The sequence below is a fragment of the Myripristis murdjan genome, chromosome 7, assembly GCF_902150065.1.
Source record: "Myripristis murdjan chromosome 7, fMyrMur1.1, whole genome shotgun sequence".
NCBI classification, from domain to species: domain Eukaryota; kingdom Metazoa; phylum Chordata; class Actinopteri; order Holocentriformes; family Holocentridae; genus Myripristis; species Myripristis murdjan.
Genome location: NC_043986.1, coordinates 7,626,090 through 7,644,525, shown reverse-complemented (window position 1 = coordinate 7,644,525; position 18,436 = coordinate 7,626,090). Strand labels below are relative to the sequence as shown.

At 40.4% G+C, this 18,436-nt stretch overlaps 1 protein-coding gene and 1 long non-coding RNA gene across 2 annotated transcripts in view; one reads left to right on the top strand and one right to left on the bottom strand.

Annotated features, from left to right (window-relative positions):
* The window catches only part of dalrd3 (DALR anticodon binding domain containing 3), a 15,128-nt gene extending 7,823 nt beyond the window's left edge, over nt 1-7,305 (bottom strand). Inside the window, exons 1-9 of the mRNA XM_030054977.1 lie at nt 6,727-7,305; nt 4,165-4,472; nt 2,591-2,880; nt 1,927-1,985; nt 1,617-1,718; nt 1,434-1,498; nt 662-720; nt 381-463; nt 1-88 (exon numbers count right to left, since the gene is read on the bottom strand). The exon at nt 1-88 is cut by the window's left edge and continues 39 nt beyond it. Coding sequence (XP_029910837.1) covers nt 1-88; nt 381-463; nt 662-720; nt 1,434-1,498; nt 1,617-1,718; nt 1,927-1,985; nt 2,591-2,880; nt 4,165-4,472; nt 6,727-6,963 — 1,291 coding nt within the window. The 5' untranslated portion in view covers nt 6,964-7,305. The remainder of the gene's footprint in view (nt 89-380; nt 464-661; nt 721-1,433; nt 1,499-1,616; nt 1,719-1,926; nt 1,986-2,590; nt 2,881-4,164; nt 4,473-6,726) is intronic.
* The window catches only part of LOC115361552 (uncharacterized), a 14,563-nt gene continuing 3,006 nt past the window's right edge, over nt 6,880-18,436 (top strand). The window contains exons 1-3 of the long non-coding RNA XR_003928426.1: nt 6,880-6,990; nt 13,412-13,682; nt 14,371-14,478. This is a non-coding gene — a long non-coding RNA (uncharacterized LOC115361552). The remainder of the gene's footprint in view (nt 6,991-13,411; nt 13,683-14,370; nt 14,479-18,436) is intronic.

Sequence of the window (18,436 nt, the reverse complement as noted above, 5' to 3'; positions counted from 1 at the left end):
GCAGTCTGGCACAGTTATACATCACAAACACACCTCCCCGCGGCCCTTTGGTGGAAACGCCCCCTTCCCTCTGCACGTCCAGCGTCACCTGAGGAGACATCTGTCAATCACTCTGACTCATCGCATCGCATCACATCGCATCGCAGAGCAAACCGCGGCTGACCGGAGGGCGGCACGAACCGAGGAGCCTTTCATGACCGACGAGAAACGCGATGTCAAAGTTACACACGCAAGCACTAAGCATATAATAACACATCATCAACGGAATGATACGTTTTGATACGAACACACACACACACACGCACACACACACACACACACACACACACACACACACACACACACACACACACACACACACACAGCTGCAGAGGACTCACAGGACTGGTGTGTACGGTTGACAGCAACTCAAATCTGACAGTAGCAGAGGTCATGACCCTGATGATGTCATCCCACGTCTGGCCTGCAGGGGGAGGCGACATTTCACTCCAATTAATTCACTTGAGCTGCTAAATGCTAAAACATCAATTAAGCCAATTGCCATGGAAACAGCGGAGTTTAACACGCAAGGATTTGATTCAAGTTGAGTGCAGTTAAAATATGTGAATGAAATAACTATAGAACTATATTGTGCATAACCCACACACACACACACACACACCTTCTACTTGATCTCCATACTTCATCTCTGAGGCCTCCTTCATCTGACCTCTTCTCAACCTGCAGGACAGAATGAAGACATGAACACTGGACGTTTCTTCACACAGCAAAACAGTTTATAAAGCTGCTGTTAAAAAAAAAAAAAAAAAAGGATGATGAAAATCACAATCAACACCTCCATATGTTAGTTTGTTATTTTTACAGTACAGAGATAAAAACCCTGGGAATGACAGTTCATCTCTTATGATAACAAGCATCGATCTCCTGGATAGCTGAGGAGAAAAGGTGGAAAAGGGGCAAAGCAAGGAAAAGGGAAAATAAAAAGAGACCAAAAAAAGGAGAATTGAGAAAAACCTAAGTGGGGAAAGAGGAAGAGGAAGAAAATGAGATAAACAAGACAGTAAAAAAAGAAAAAGGGGAAGGGAAACAAGATGAGGGAAGAGCAGAACTGAAGGGTAAAATAAAGAGACAAAAACAAAGAAAGAGGGGAGAAGGGGGGAGTCAAATAGAGAAGAAAAGCAGAGAAAGCAAAACAAAGAAAGAAAGAAGGGGAAAGCAACAGAAAAGAGAGGGAGTAAGCAAAAGAAACAAATGAAAGAGAAGAGAAGGCAAGAAATAAATACGAAATGATAGAGGAACAAGAAGACAAGGAAATAAAGAGGAAGAGAAGATAGAGCAGAAGGAAGCAGAAAGAGGACAAATTAGAAGAAGAAGAAGAAGAAGAAGAAGAAGAAGAAGAAGAAGAAGAAGAAGAAGAAGAGGGCTGCTCTTACTGCAGGTACTGTGCAGCAGTGAGGTGAGACCCCGGCGTCTTCACTGGCCCACACACCAGATGTCTCTGCAGAGTCAAACAACAGCACGCTTAATAACAGAGCACAGTGCAATACCTGATGGTGTGTGTGTGTGTGTGTGTGTGTGTGTGTGTGTGTGTGTGTGTGCGCGCGAGTGTGTGTTACCTGTGTATGCGTCGCTCCACTGGCTCTCCACAGCATCGCTATCTGCTGCTGGCGGAACTCATCCTGACAGGAAGTCACATGGCAAGCCGTTGTCATGGATACCTGTGCAGAAGAAACCCAGGGAATACAAATCAGTGTTTTGATTAGCTACTGTTGTTGTTGTTGTTTTTTTTTTCTTCGTTCTGACAGGGAGACAAATCAGCAGCAGTGAGAGGCAAAATGTCACTCAGTAGATTTGTGTTCACATGCATACTGTCATTTTATGTGGGCGTGTTGAGTGTGTGTGTGTGTGTGTGTGTGTGTGTCTCACTGTGCAGTCGGCTGTGGCTCGGTCCAGCTGGGCCAGATGGGAAACACTGTCTCTGTGTACTGAAAATGACACATCATCAGAATTAAATTCACCAATTCTCTCCATTTAATTAAGTCATTTAAAGGATAATTCAGACAGAATCAATGAATGAATGAGAAGATGACAGAAGGAGAGAATGAATGAAGTAGGGCTGTTAATGATTAATCATTAATCGATTAATTGCCGTTGAGAACTTGACCGATTAAAAATATATGAACCGACAATGTATGTTTTGTGCCTCATGTCTTTGGGGCTTACATGCATTAACATTTCTACCATAAGAGGGCGCACTTCACCTCTGAAGTTCAGAGACACTACTGGCTCAACAAAGGAAGAAGTGATCAGTGGGAAATGGTGACTCAAGATGAAAAGGGCAAAACGTAGTCCATTACATTGTAAAAAAAAAAAAAAAAAAAAAAGGACGAAAAAGTTTTACATGTGAAAAAAGATGTGCATTTTGTATCTTATTTATTATTAATGATTATTTGTTTACTGATTGATGATGTGGTGTGCTGAAAATTTGCAACCCCAGAATGAAGGCAGGAAAGAAAGAGGAAAGAAGCTCTCCTCATGCAAGGAAAGGAACAAAGGTACCAAACCAAACGCGACCCGGCAGGCCTCTCACCTGTGCAGGTGCCGAGGCTGGGGTCGTATCCCAGCAGCCCCTCCTCCTGGAACACTCGTTTCAGGTTCACCCTGAGCGCTCCCTCGTTCTCGCCCTCCTCGGTCTTCCTCCTGCCTCTCTCCGTCTCCCTCTCTCTGTACGGCGAATTCTCCAGCGCCTCCTGGATCTTCTCCTCCCTCTCCTCGTTGGTCAAGCTGCCCGGGGCCGTCGGCCAATCGACGCCCAGCGTTCGGAGGAAGGCGATGATGTCGCTGTCCTCGGGGAGCACAGGGCAGTAGGACACTGTAAATCTGACAAGGGTGAGGAGGCTGTCAGTGATCAACTCAAATCAGCAAGCATCTACTCTGCTGAAGTGTTTTGAAGCAAAAAACACTGAATCCCTCCAAGGTCATGGTTGTGCAGCTGACCCTGACCTTTGACCTTCTTGCAGGGAAAAATAAAAGATCACATCACAATCTTAGCGTACACACACAGCTCCTGCCATTAAAGGGAAATCCCACCCTTGGAAAATCTTACACTGTCATTTATCAATAATGTGTAATATTCAAAGCAATCTAGATGCTTTCTTGTGATTAAATGTTGTAATTCACTTTTTTTTCAATTGATAATTTCTTACATTTCCCAGAATGCCTTACAACAATCCACTGAAAACGTGCCTCAGTTAGTTGCACTCAGCTGACTGTAATACTCCATTCATGTCGTGTAAGATTTACTGTACACAGATCCCTGTGGCTGGGAAAAAAAACATTTATGTCATGTTCTGGTGGTGATTATAGTGGGATAAATTGGAGTTTAACCCACTTGGTATCAAGAAATGCAGAAGTGTGTCACCACAAGCAGTAAGTCATGCAGCAAATCCACCGATGTCAGCAGTCCAGGACAATAAAAAAATCAAAGTTATTGGTCGTTGCACAATAATAAAGCCAAGTCCACTTACAAAACGCGAGTGAGGTCTGCTGCAGTTTGCTTATGGTGGATTCTAAATTCGCAAATGAAAACGATTCTGACTGCAATTATTCCAACAGGTTTAACACTTGGGACGCTTCTCCGCTGTAATGAGATGTCAGTGAAGCATCACACTTGCAGGTGGACAGAGAGCAACAGTGACAGCAACAGAATAATAAGAGCAAGAGAGCAAAACCCCTCCCTTTAACCACAGAACTGTGGTTACGGGCCACAGGTCATGAATAAGATCCAAGAAAAAAAATAGAAAAATAGGAGCTTAGAGGTCGACCGACATTTTACAAACTGCTGGTATAATATGGTGATGGTATAATGGCCGATGGCTGACAGGTAGGAACTAAAATGAACCCTAAAGGTGCACAAAAATGACTTTGTCCTTAAACAAAGGGGATATGAATAAGTAACTTAAATGTTTCACCTATGAATAAACATATGAATAACATCTGAATAAAATAATAGATTAAGTGTTGTACGCGATAATGAAAAAGTCTTATACAATAATTAATTTAATTCTAAAAAAGTCAGTTCCGTTCAACAGTTTTCCAGTTTATAATGATGACAAAGACAGCTCATTTCCAACAGTGTCAAAATAATTGTCATCCAGGACTCACCCCTGTCTCCTCAGCAGCGCCCCCATGTGGTCAGCAAGCAGCACAGTCCTTAGCTGGCCCAGAGTCAGTGTATCAGGGGTGGGTACGCTGGGTTTAGGGTGCAGCGCGGGGCAGTTGAGCACCACACAGCCCTGCCTCTCACCCGAGGGCTTCAGATAGTCTGCGGCTCCGTCTGCCAGCACGGCCCTGAAGGCTGCGGCCCGGTCCACCCTCAGCCTCAGGCCTTCCCCCATCACCTCCCCGCCAGCCACAGGGAGGACGCCGCACCCACGGAGGGAGAGCACCCTGGACATCACCGCTGGAGGGACCTGGGTGGATCCAGGGACAGTTTACAGATTTCTATGCGTGCATAAATGAGTGTATGAGTGAGTGTGTCATAGAAAGAAAGAAGCGAAAGGAAAAAAAGTACCAAGCATGTGATACTAGGTTGTTAGCAAGGGGACTAAATCTATCTCCCATACAGTTTGGGGCAAAAAATATGCAGATGTTTGCATGCAGTACAAATGTGTTCTTTTGGCCTGTTGTAAAATGGTGTATTTGTGGGCCTAAACAGTCTTGGAGTTGCAAAAATTGGGTTTGACACTAAAGCTGAGACTCTTGTGGATTCAGTGAACCCACTCATATTCATGTGTGATGATGTTAGCCCCCATAGGAGCCATTTCACTGTAGTAAGCCCATTTTTTGAAACTTGACATCAGTGTATAAATCTATTGTGACCTTTAGGATAAACACAGCCTCATGAAACTTTACCTCCACAAACTAGAGGATAATTCAAAAAATAAAAATCGCAATAATTCATCATATCAAATCATTCTACTTAGAATAGAATAGAATCGCTATACTTAAGAATCACATGCATATCTACATCGAATCAGCACCCAAGTATTGCGATAGCACCGAACTGGGAGATGAACACATCGCCCCAGCCCTATAACCAATATATTCTGAAATACAGGAGCGTTAGGTGTAAATATATTTTTTGACAGAAAACATACAGAAACATGAGGCCTCATAATATGCCTGGATGCACAAACACACAGAAAAAAAGATGCCAATGCTCAGCAGTTTAGGCAAAGGTGTCTGGCTGTAATGAGCCTTGTCAAAGCTCTAATGAGGCTTCCAAAGATGGATTTACAATGCTAATTTTGAGTCGGATATCATCGTCATGGCCTAATTCCCTTTTGACAAACAGACCTGCGGACTGACAAACAGGCAAGGAAATATCTGGGTGTTTTTGGGAGCGGCACAGTAGCTGCACAGCCAGCTTGGTGTCTGTTGCCTTGCAGCTGAGTGTGGCTCTCTGACCCATATTGCATCTGCCACTCAGGGGTTAATAATTGCTGCTGCAGGCTGTCAGTGTCTGGTCGATCATGATGGGGCAAGGTCAGCAGCCTCTGTATTCATCAAAAATTTCATTGTGTCAGAGCTTTTTAGAGGTCTCACTTGTATTTGCTGGATTACATTCAAATTTACTAACATTTTTTTAATCAAATGTCAATGATTTGACACCAGCAATTTAAACCCCCAGAAAATTATTATAATAAAAAATTGTTACCCAAGTTTATGTGTCAGGTAATTTGTGTCCTGTTGACTAAATAGCTCTTTGAAAAACATAACCTCCCACACTCACCCACTACATTAACTATCAGTGGCTCTCACACTACTACAGATTTATGTTATGTTAGGGCCCTAAAGCAGAAGGAAGTTTTCTTAAATTATAAATGGCATGTTATAGTTCATCAGTGTAATCCAAAACAACTAAAAAAAAAAAAAAAAAAAAAAAGCCTGGGGTCACACTGATGCATACAAAAAGTGCCCAGGACACTGAAAACAAATCACATTAATTTCGTGTTTACCCAGCTATCTCCATTAAATTATAAAGTCATTAAAAATATGAAGCAAAAAAAAAAAAAAAAAAAAAAAAAAAAACTATGTTAATCGTGTATTTAGAGATGTTAAACATTGAATGGGGTTAAATACACCCCAAAAATAACAGGAGGATTAAAATAATGTTAAAGTTATGTTTGGTCCCAGATTGTCAACATGATAATTGAGAGATGAATATTAATGTGTGTGTGTCATGATTATCATTTAATATCAACGGCTGAGCTGAGGTTTATAAAGCAGATAGTTCCAGTCCTCAGTTCTGATTGGCTGAGTCACGTTCGAAACCGTTGCAAAAGACACGTATTAATAATTAAGTATCAATGCGCTACAGGAATGCCGTTCACGCCAAAGCTCACGTGCCACACCGCAAGCAGGTATGCCTACGGGCTGCTGTTCAAGAACTACATTGCTTCGCGGCAGAACACGTTACCTACATTCACGGTTAAAACCAATAAGAAATGACTGACAACGATTGACATTTTAGCTACAGAGATATTTTGTGCTTTGCTGTCGTCGTTTAGCAAAGCAACGAGCCGTTGGTCGCGCTATTCAACAGTTAACGTAAAACCGTTGAGATACCGTCGGAAAAACCGTTGTATCCAGCTGAAAAACACACGAAATGGATATTAAAACGTCAAAATTCCGACAAACCCAGCAGGTGGAAACCACACCGACCTTGCCCTCCGCATACAGCGTGTTTAGCATCGTGGTCGGCGACAAGAAATCCCTGTTTCGGAGGTTTTTAGCGCTGCTCTCCTTGAACCACAGCTTCTCCGGCTCCCCGGTGATCCTGTCGCCGTCACCCCGGTCGTTGACATCGGGGAGGTGTTCAGGTTTCCCCCGTAGCGCGGAGCTCAGCGCCCGGACGGTAGCGGTGATCCGGAAAGGCGACGACTCCTCGATTTTCTCCATCACCACCACAAGACCACAACACAACAGGTTAGCTTGCTACCAGGCTGTCATCACACCCGCAACAGTGCCCATGCTTTCGGCTAAAACGTGATCTGCACTGATGGTTGCTAATGCTGCGTATTCCAGGTTTCAACACGGCCGATTAACCCGCTCCTGCAGCCGCACGGTTGATCACTGATCGATCCGTTATCAGCTGTGGAGGAGGGTTGCATTGGCTGTTTTTCTCCCTGTGCGGAACTCTGCAATGCAATTCTTGTTTCTTTCGAGATTCGTTTCCGTACGGACCAGTGCTAAATGCGTCAAACAGCGCCATCACGCGTGTGGCAAAATTACTGCAACGTCAACAGTCCTATCATGCTTCTAATTGTAAATAACAAAGTAACAGCAACCAGTGTTAGTCATTAAATGACCCCCCAAAAAAGAGGAGAAAATGTGTATTTCTTTGGTCTGCTGTGTTTTTTTTTCTACAGGTTTAAAATGGGAAACAATTGAAGGAATAATAAACATGCTCCAATAGTCTGAGAGGAGGCTTTATCAGTCAGTCAGCCTTAATTTATATAGCACTTTGCAATCGAATACATGTCACAGAGAGGCTATGCAGCGGAGGATCCTCTTCAGACTGATGGACAGATTACTCCAGATGCCTTCACCACCCTCATGCCCCTCGCCTACCATGACTCTGGTGTGTGTGAATTGGACATAACACAGGGTTAATGGGGTTTAAGTAACCTGCTGATTGACACTCAGACTTTCTAGTCAAAATGGGGAAACTAATCCAGATCCTGGAAGGAGAACATGCACCACAGCCCTTCATGCTCAATTCTGAATGAAGTGCTGCTGATTTTCTCTTTTTTTGACAGTTTGTGTTCACCCATTGTCAAAACCAATGTGAATTGACCAACACAGGGCACAGAAACAATAACAAAACTTCTCCCACTTCTGGTTACCGCTTGTCTTGGCGCTGTGACTGAACTGAGGTGTCTCCCCAAATACCAAGCAAATCTGCCATTTCGTTTTCCTCCCATTGTTGTCTTGTTTTTCATGCTAACTCTGGCTTAGCCAAAATGATAACCCGAGCCGTATTTCCCGGCTTCTGCCTGAATGTCGATTGGCTGTGTCCAGTGTTTCATCATCATCACCTAACTGTGGCTTTGTGTACCTTCAGTTTTGGTGGGAGTGCGGCTCTCCAATAGTTGAACCTAGAAACCAAGTAAAATGCCCTTTTGTCTCAGTAACACTCACATTGCAGCTACAAGTCTTTATAACTGGACAGTTATCACCCTCTGCTGCTTTCAGTTCATATGTAAAGGAGTGGGAGAACATGATTTCATAGGTTCAGCTTAAAAAGTGTTTGTGTGTTATAACTGTTGGAAGGCCAGCATCCAATATCATTTGTATGCATGAATTTAAAATCAACCAAATCAATCAAAGCCACTATCAGCAGATATTTCTGGCTTGTCATTAGAGTACTCAAATGGTACATTTGCCATAGAAGTAATTGATCATGCTAAGTAAAATAACTTCTGTAATACTAGGATAATACTGCAGTATGTGCAATTTTAAGACTTTGAACAATGAGAGATATAAGCAATGTGAGTGTTATTGTATTGTTTTAGTTGTGATTTGGGTTGTAGTGGGGTTTGCTTTGGCCCTTGAGTGTGTATTGGAGAGCAGCACTCTTAACATATAACATAAGTGTCTGAATTTTGAACATAATCAACACTCATGATGGCAGGAATGAGGAAAACAGGGTGCAGGTTCAAAATAATTTTAATAGTCCTGTGAGCCAGGCACACACTTGCACAACCACCCATCCTGTGGTTTCCTGTCTTGTCTTGCAAATAGTTGCTAGCTCAGTATTGTAAAATAACAAAATTAAAAAATAAAGAGACTATATAGAGCTAGAGCATATTACCTTTTTATTTTTGTTTTTACATTACTAGCTTCCCAAATTGTGCTTGAAGCGTTTAGAATGAGACAAGGGTTGCTGTTCCAGAAAATCAACATTGCATTAGAGTAAGAGCTTACAAAATACGGTAAGACTTTATTTAAACTCAAGGATAAAAAGTTTTAATAACCATAAAAATTTCCATTCACAGAGTCAAAATGGAGGATCCGTAATGCCCATTAGTCACAAATGGTCACAATAAGTGACAAACATGTTTCAGAGAAGAGTCCTCTTATTTTGCATAGTACAGGCAAGACTTTATTCTGTTAATTGCCTGAGGAGAGAGGACCTGTGAAGGTTGATTGTGTTCTTTTTCTAATACACCTTTCTACTTCTTTGGCTGTCTTTTCTGTCTCAGTGCCGGTGGCGCTAATTGATCCTGATGAAACATCTGGAATCACAGAATCACATGAAAAGAAACTTGATGAAACACTGTGTCTGCAGCTGCCCTGTAAGAGAAAGCAAAATCCATCATCATTTGCTCTTCATACATGAAAAACCTTGACAAAACATGAAAAAAGAAAAATTACCCTGTTTGGAAACTATTTTCATTATCATTTCAGTTTTGCTGTCCAGGCAGTCAGGCGAGCTCAAACAGAAAATGGCTCTGCGGTGCCATGACTAATACAGTGAAAATGTACCATCCAAACGGTTAAAGGCTTAGTTTGGCTGGTATGTTACATGATTGAATGAGTTACTGAGCAGTGGTAATATAGTTACATGAAAACCCAACACAGGCAGCAAGTCCTCAGTAGCATCATAGTACACCACAGTGTATTTTTGCTGCTTCACTACTGGTTGGTAACTCATACAACACTGTGACAAAAAAATCCAAAGTACCCGTATCACTGTTTTCCATGACAAATGAGTGTGTTCAATAACTCTGTTGAAGTGGACTTAATATAATAATATTCTGAACTCTGCTGAAAAGCCCCACCCCCACCCCCACCCCAAAAAAAGTAAAGAGATGTGGCAATTTTTTTTAACACTAACAGGCTGTTGCTGTTACTTTCATCCATCACAAGAGGATGTGTTTTGCTCTGTCAGTCACACTGTTACAAACCATGGAGCTTGTATGGGTGGCTTACCCGGTTTCCCCCCTGGGATCAATAAAGCACTTGTGATTTCTGATTCTGGTTATTTAGTACTTTTTCCCATCATGACTAATGGTTAAGATGTCTTTTGATCAGTAACCGCAAACAGAAAATTACCCTCATTTGTGAGCTATTTGGAGGTTGTATTACAATAAAGTGTAAGGATCAAGTCATGCAGACATAGAAATGTTTGAACAAGGCCTATGTAGTGCAGTTCAAACCTGAATCTTGCTGTATGTTCATATAAAATAAAGTGGTTATTCACCAAAACTCTGTTTATGCTATTGCAGAACTAACTGTAAACTCACTGCCATTACTGCATGAGAAAATAGTTCTTCAGGGTTTGGGTGAATAACTGGTAACTCCTTTATTTTAACTCAAAATTCATGCTGAAGGAATTTGGTGTGGACTTGTTTAGACATGCTTGAGGTTTGCGTTTTACTGCTGCTGTAGACTCATTATAATGCATCCTGTGCCCGGCTACAGAATGGTCTTGTCTATTTGTGCAGGCGAATCAAAATAAAATTTTACACATTACTCATCATAAACAGTATTATACATAATGGCCCAGCAAAATTATACTTTAAGCACATAGTTACCTTTGTATGAATTTAAGTGTGTAAGACTCTTTGCCCCAGTACACTAAAGTGAGGTTTTAAAAGGCTGGAAACATTTTGTTGCCGTCATTCCAGCCATGAATTTGGGATGTGGCAGCACATGACCGTCAATGTCAGAATCCACTGGGTTCCTGTGAACACTCCACTTAAACTTTAACAAACATATGGTTTACATGTAAATGCTTCTCTCTTCTCTTCCTCATACTAAAATGTTAAACTAATAAATGTCCTTCATATGGTGTCAGTTTTTCAGTGCTTTATAACAAACAAACTTATTTTATTTGAGATTACATGTGAAGTTAATCTAGATCTTATGTTGAATGAATTAAAAATGTCCAAAAATGCCACAGATGCAATCACACATTGTCACCTGACAATCCTCGAGAGTGTGTGTTGGTGATCATGGTGGCTTTAGAGAGGGCACTCTGCTGTGATCTCTGCTTTGCACCTAAATTAACTTCCAGAGTACTCGTCATGTTGGATTAGCCTCACATTTGGTTACCAATAACGCTGGGCAAATAGAGACTGCTCAGTCGACGTTAATGATGCCTGTCTAATTTGATATAACATGAGCTAATCTCTAACCCAGCAACCGCCTCTGCTCTGCAGGCTGTTTGGCTAACACTAGTTAGCTGCCGTTAGCCTTAGCTTCACCTGAGCCTTCTGTAGATGGCCAACATTTGCTAAAACAACTGTGTGCCATGTTGTCCTCTGAAGCATGATTTTGTTTCCACCTGACTGCCAAAGTGAAGGCTGAGAATGAAGACTAACTGGCACTAGAGTGAACTTTGTCTGAAGTGCTTCCTGTCAGAAACAGCTTCTTTATATCTACCTTAATGTCTTTTCCTGACTGAAACGTCTTGACAGAAAAGTGCTTGAGGCAAACCTCACCCTGGACTGGAGAGCTTGCAGTAATTATTATTGTGCGCGCACTCCTTTTGGTGATAAACAAAAGGGCTAAACACTGAATGAGGAGGACAGAATGGTTGGAACACATGGGCAGCATGTGTTTGTTGGTTACAGCTGCCAGACCCTCAGGTGGATGCTCACCCATGCCGGACGTCCTGCCCCCCGCCAGCTTGTCTTGAGGAGAGAGCATGGCCTTCACATCCCTCAAATCATGCCTGATTTATTTAACTGTGTTTTATTTTTCTTCCTTTTGAGTTAGTCCAGTGTATGGCCAGGTAGGAGCCGATGCTCCTACCCACCACAAGCCCTAGTACAGATGACCACTCACCCTTCCAAAGTGCTTCAGCATGACACCCACGGTGCAGACTTAGAAAAAACGTGTGTGTATTCCCTTTTTGCATAAACATAGAAATAGGGGTAAACTCATACAAACAGATCCTCCGCACACTGACTCAAACTTTACTATAACACTTTATTTAGAGGGAACAACGCGTTTCGCCTCAGCGTCTTCAGGTTCACCTCAAATCGATCAAAGATTTGAGGTGAACCTGAAGACGCTGAGGCGAAACGCGTTGTTCCCTCTAAATAAAGTGTTATAGTAAAGTTTGAGTCAGTGTGCGGAGGATCTGTTTGTATGAGTTTATCGCTAGTTCCTGCTGCCTTCCAGCACCTGACGACCTGTGGCTGTGCGAGGAGTTTGCACTGATAGAAATAGGGGTGTCATAAAGTGAGAAAATATAACCAAAACAAGACAATATCCAACAAAACTAAAAAATAAAAACAAACAGTAATAATCACACAAAATTCCCCATCCTAATAACAAAAAATATAGCAATGTTGGCCAGTTACCGCTGCTAGTTAGTTAATAGATTAAATTCATAAAGAAGATAATATAGAGAGGAGGAAAAATCCCTCTTTTACACTGACCTAAAATCCCATTAAAATCTGGGACTTGACCTCAGTGTTACTGGGTTGACCTACATTTCAGTAGGTTCAGATAATAAGTATGTGTAGTGCAGTTGATAAAAAATGTAGCCTATAGGTTATGGATAGAAAACAGACAGGCAGCAACTTCACATCGTTTAGAAATCCTTATCTTTATTATAAACACAGCAAAACAATACAGTGGAATCATTATTATTCAGGAAGTGTGAACTCTCGCCATGTAGCAGTGGGTACAGAGAGATAAATGAGAATCAGTCATTGCACTTGTATTGCTTTTAAAATAATTTTCTCTATAAAGATCTCTTAAGATGCCGTGATTGGTGTCATTCTTGGCTGACACGAAATTCCCGGTTGCCTCTGCTTTACTCTGCAATCCGGGAGAAAACGTGTCATTTAGGAAACACACCTCACATATCAGACCTGAGGCACTAAAACCCAACCTGTGCAAGTAAAGTTTTGTTATGTTTTAAACAGGAGCTCTGCAGTAAATGGAGATCTTAAAAAAAAAATATTACTTTTACTTTCCTTACTGCTACGAGGAAAGCAAAAGTGAATGTGAACTGTGAATACTGGACTTTATATACTATAGTCTTTAGCATTAGCTCTGTGAATATGGATACATTTTATAAGCCCTATACACTGAAAATAACTTTTAAGGGAGGTGTGTTTTATATTTTGTATAAACTTATTGTGTGTTAAGCGTATTTTTATTTTATTTCGTTTATTGAGTTGTGTGTGTGTTCACCCTGCCAGCCAACCAAATTTCCCTTATAGGACAATAAAATTTTCAAATGAAGGGAATTGAACCGGAACAAGGCCAAAGTAAATAGTGGCTGTTTTTTTATTTCCTCTTCTTTTTACAGGCTGTTGATGGGTAGTAAGGTTGTCATTTTTCTCTCTGTAAACTGAAGTTAACACATGTTGCTTTCTGCTAGGGAGGATGATGTTGTGCTGCTGTATCTTCTCACTGATGAAGGGAGAGGCACTCACCGGACCAGAGACGTCAGGCTGCCGGATCAAGATGTGCTGTGCATTGTGGGATGGAAACGGACCCCACAACCAGCTGGGAGCTCAGACATACAGCTGCATTATGGGTTCCGTTACAACCCCACACACCAAAAGAACATGTCGGCCTCGTCTGGGATCCGGTCGGGACGGTGCGCTCAGAGAAAAATAGAAAATAACCGCGTTGACAACATGACCAAGGTAAAGTTTCAAAAGACATCACGAGTACAACCAGTCATATGCTTCTCTGGATATCTGCATAGTGCTCAGTCATAGTTTCAGAACTTTAATTAGTTTACTTTCATCAGGTGTTTTTTTTTTTTTTATTTTATCTTTAGTAAATTTAATTCCAGGTATAATTTAAAAAACTTCACTACTCATTCTCAGGTTTTGGTATGTGAAAGGGTTAAGGGTTAAATTACAGAACTAAAACAAATAGAAAAAGCTCTCAGTATGCAGTATGCAGTCTGCCTCAGTGCTGCTTGACTGGCTTTTATCGGCAGCTAATGTCTAGGAAATGAGCATTGTTTCATGTGTGGACTGCATGTGATAAGCAGACAGGTCAGTCAAATGTCGGCTGTGATAACACACCACCTCTCCGAGTCTGTTTGGCCTGTCCTCACTGGCCTATTCCTGCTATTCTACCGTTATAACCCACTGTCCCTCGATCCTAAAGGTTTCATCCATTCTAATTATTAGATAAATTACTATCCAAGCATTTGATTTGATTGGAAAATCATGCATCCTCAAAGTAAGTTGTCTCAGCAGCTGCTAAATGGACTGAACCAACAATTTTGTCAATAGCTGATGTTTAAAAAAAAAAAAAAAAAAACACAGGTATTTGGGGTTTGGTTTAGCCTATCACAAATTTGTGTGTCCTTTTTTGCAGACATTAAAGTGTGCGGTTGCAGTTCCAAACTGGATCCTGCAGCACTCACCATCCATCACGATGTGTTGCTGAGGCAGCGGCCATTTTCTTCATCCAGCTGTGTTAAAGGTTGGTTACACCCAAACATCCCCTCTGGCCCTGCTGCCTTGTAACCTGTCAGGACAAACGAGTAATAACAGCCGGTCGGCCTCAAGAGCCCAGAGCCCGGTTTCCAAAAAAGCATCTTGATGAGACTTCATTTGAAGAGGCGTAATTTTAGTGTTAATCGATCTGGGGAAATTCCGTACGGCCTTATTTGTTTGGGGTATAACAATAGTTGTTTGGATTGTAGAGAAATTACAGAGGACACCAATTAAAATTCTCTATCCACTCACCTGTAAAGCTGCAGCATATTTCCAGCTCTGAGTCACACCTAAAGAAAACCACAAAATGCCAAGGCAAGCAAAATGAGTAGCTGCTTTAAAACGTGCCTGACAGTCTTACTCACGATTACACATGGAACCCAGCAACAATGGTCTGAACTACATTATGTTAGAGGAAAAGGTCTGATTAAAGTGAGTTTTGATGAAGTAGCTACTAATCTGTAAGTTACGTTCTATAGTTACTCTGTCTCCACTGTGGCATGTTGAGCACAATTACAAAATCCCTGACTAAGTAACAGTCATAAGAAAAAAGTTATAAAAAGCTGTAGTTTATTGAAATAGTAAATATTTTTTTAAGCCTAAAGCTTATTTCATCTCCCGAGAATAAGACAGTGAGAAAAAGCCACCGCTCATCCGTAAGCTATGTGCTGGAGCTGAATTTAAGGATTAAAGAAAATAACAAAACAGCAACCGCACACTAAAACACTGTGCATATCTAAATTTACTGCAAGCTTTCGGTCATAGACCTTCTTCTGGCATACAGGCATTCAGGCATCTTCCGAGAATAAAAAACGATGAAAGAGCGGCTGTATTGAAAACAGTTCTCAGATTTGTTCTTAAATTTGAAAGTCTTGTAAATATTCTTAAATTTTTTGGTTTGAAAAAGTACTTCTAAATTTATTCAATACATTTTTTGTATTTTAGTTATGATAGTTCTAATAGGTTTTCTTACATTTTATGCTTAAATGGTATATATTTCATTTGTCATTTAAAAAAGAACAACCAAAAATACAACATAGATTTAAAGGACTCAGTTTAGACATAATATCACTTAGCTGAAAGGCAGTGACCACCGTCTGAGGCCGTTTCTGAATAATACAGCCCCTTAAAATCAAAGTTTTCCTGATGGAAGAACTGCGGTTTGCAGCAGCAGAGAAAAAGGTTGCTGAGTAGAATTAATTTAAATAAACTAATAATTCAAGGCAGCTATGCTATACTTTCTCATCTTGAGAAAGTGGCGGTAAATTGCGCTTAAGAGCCTTCTTTAAATAACACCAGTAATAATAATGATGATAATAGTAAAAATAATCTTACGTGTTAACATTTTACAGTTTATCTGAAGAGCGCCTTCGTGAATGCGGCGCTTTTGCTTGCAGTTTTGATGATCAAAGTCACTGAAGCTTATTCTTCCATTTCACTGATTGCAGTCGTTGTGGATAATCCACTAAATGCCTGAAATGAAAATGTAAGTTTACATTTGACATCATTTTGCTTGTTACAGTTTGGGCAAAATATCTGCCAAAGCCTTTCCCTTTTTCCAAGATGCATGAATCAAAAACAGACCAAGGGATAAAAAAAGAAAGTAGTTTTAATATCAAAAACCAGGGTCAGCTACTGAAGCCGAACCACAGTGGTTTTTCATATTAAATTGACAGATGTTCTCTGAAGTGTGTTAAGAACTCTCAGGCTCGTCAGTCTGTCAAACTGTTAAATCAGAGCTGGGCTTCTCAGTCGGCCTCACGGTTCCTGTGTGGATCAACACTGCCTGTCAAAGGAAGTGATTACATTAACACACTTATTCTTCATGTCTGACATAATGTACTGACATTGAAGGATTTATTTTGTTGCTTGGTTAAATGTTTTCTAATCTTTGTCAAACAGTGTACATTTTGGGACGCAGGACACATTTCAAAAGAATATTCTGACTGTAAAGAGATCAAATCAAAGTCTGACTACTAAATTATCGTCACAAACAGGCTTGTGCGCTTATGATTCATCTTGAAAAACCTGTTCTGTATCATCAGTTGAGAGAGAGAGAGGCAGAAAGGGCATGTGAGGCCATGATGGCAAGGAGGAGCTGATTCAACGATAAAAAGGAAGGAGAGGGCAGAGAATTTTTTAAGGAAGAGGTTTACTCTTCCTGTGTAACTTAAAAATAGGTTGAATTCTCATGTCACCCAGTACATAGAAGTAGTTGAAAAGGACAGAATGAAGACAGAGAAAGACAAAATATTGAGAGATAGAGGCTCAAAGCTATTGTTTTTTTTGTTTTGTTTTGTTTTGTTTTTTTACATTTATCATCCACCTTTTAAAATGGAAATTAAAACGCTTTTCTCGCTTTCTAACACGGAGGGGAATAAGAGAGCACAGTACATTACAAGAAATAAAACCACAGGCTGTGAGGAGGAGGTGGAAACAAAGAGAAGGAGTCAGGCAGGGACAGAGGGGTGAAACAAGGACAGAAAACAGGCACAAAACCTGCAGAGGGAAAATAAAGTGGAAGTAAACAGCGAGGGAAAGCTGCCAGAGCACACAGTCGTAGGAGTTTACAGCAGGCTAATGTTTCTCCAGCTTACCGACACGTCGAGCCACAGTGTGTCCTCTCTCCGGAGCCCCCGCTCTCCGTCTGCCAGCAGCCCGACAATACAAACTTCCTCTTAAATACTCCACAAATGTTATTTCACTTTCACTTCTCCTGATCACTCCTCCTTCATTCCTTTATCCACTCCCTCCCTCCGGCCAATCCCTGCCCAGAGGAAGAGAAACAGTGGATCTTTTTGTTGCCTTCAGTCAAAATGCTTCATACAAAAATCAGAGTGTATTCTCATGAATTAGGCTGTATGCAACTCAACAGTTTTACCTGCTTGACTGTTCAAAGTTGACACTGAAAGCCTGATAGATTCAGCATAACAACTGCCCTGTGAAGTCACAGGCTTCTTATCTTGAATTTATGCTCATTTGGTTGGGAATTAATAACAAATGATTATATTTAGTTATAAATTAGATAACACAGAATTTGATACATTCCTAATTCAATATTTATTTCCATTCTCTTACTGGTTTAGATTTAAAGACAAACAAACAAACAAAAAAATTATAATAAGAATAGAATAGAAAATCTTTATTGTCATTTTATAAGAACAACAAAACTACTCCTGGTCACTGCAATTAAGACAATTAAAGACAGACAACAAACACACATTCAATAAATATGAAACTAAAATAAATAATATAAAAAGATTAGATATTGCACTTAAAAATTATCACTCTTAAAAATGTAGTATATTTCATGTAAATGTTGAAAGAAAAGTTAAAGTACTCAGCAGACATAACAATAACAATTATCATCATTATTATTATTGTTATTTTATTAGTTATAATAATAATAATAATAACGGCAATAATAATAATAATAATAATAATAATAGTAGTAGTAGTAGTAGTATTTATAAAGCGCTTTTGAAAATCAGTGTTAAAGTGCTTCACAAAGGCAGCAAAAAAAAGTAGAGATTTTATTCAGTATGAGTTGACTGACTTTAGTCACTCGTATTCAGCTGTTGTCTTAATATATCCCCAAACCTCAGCCTCTCTGCATGATTCATAGCGAGATTTTTTGTTTATACCTTTTTTATTCTTGGTGTAACCCCTCGTTACGTTGCCGATCATTTAGTTTCTTAGAGGGAAATTGTATTGCAGCCTCTTCATCAGTCGGGGCCTGCAGACTGTGGGACACACTGCCTGTACAGGTTTTCTCACCAAACTCAATATCATCTCTTAATTATTTTATTTTTTTTTTTAAATGACAATTTCATAGATGTGCTTCTGTGTAATGTTTTTGATTTTGCCCACTTTTTAATATCCCATTGCTTTTACTAATATACATTTTCACCCTTTTGTCTTTTGAAAATGTAAAATCATATATC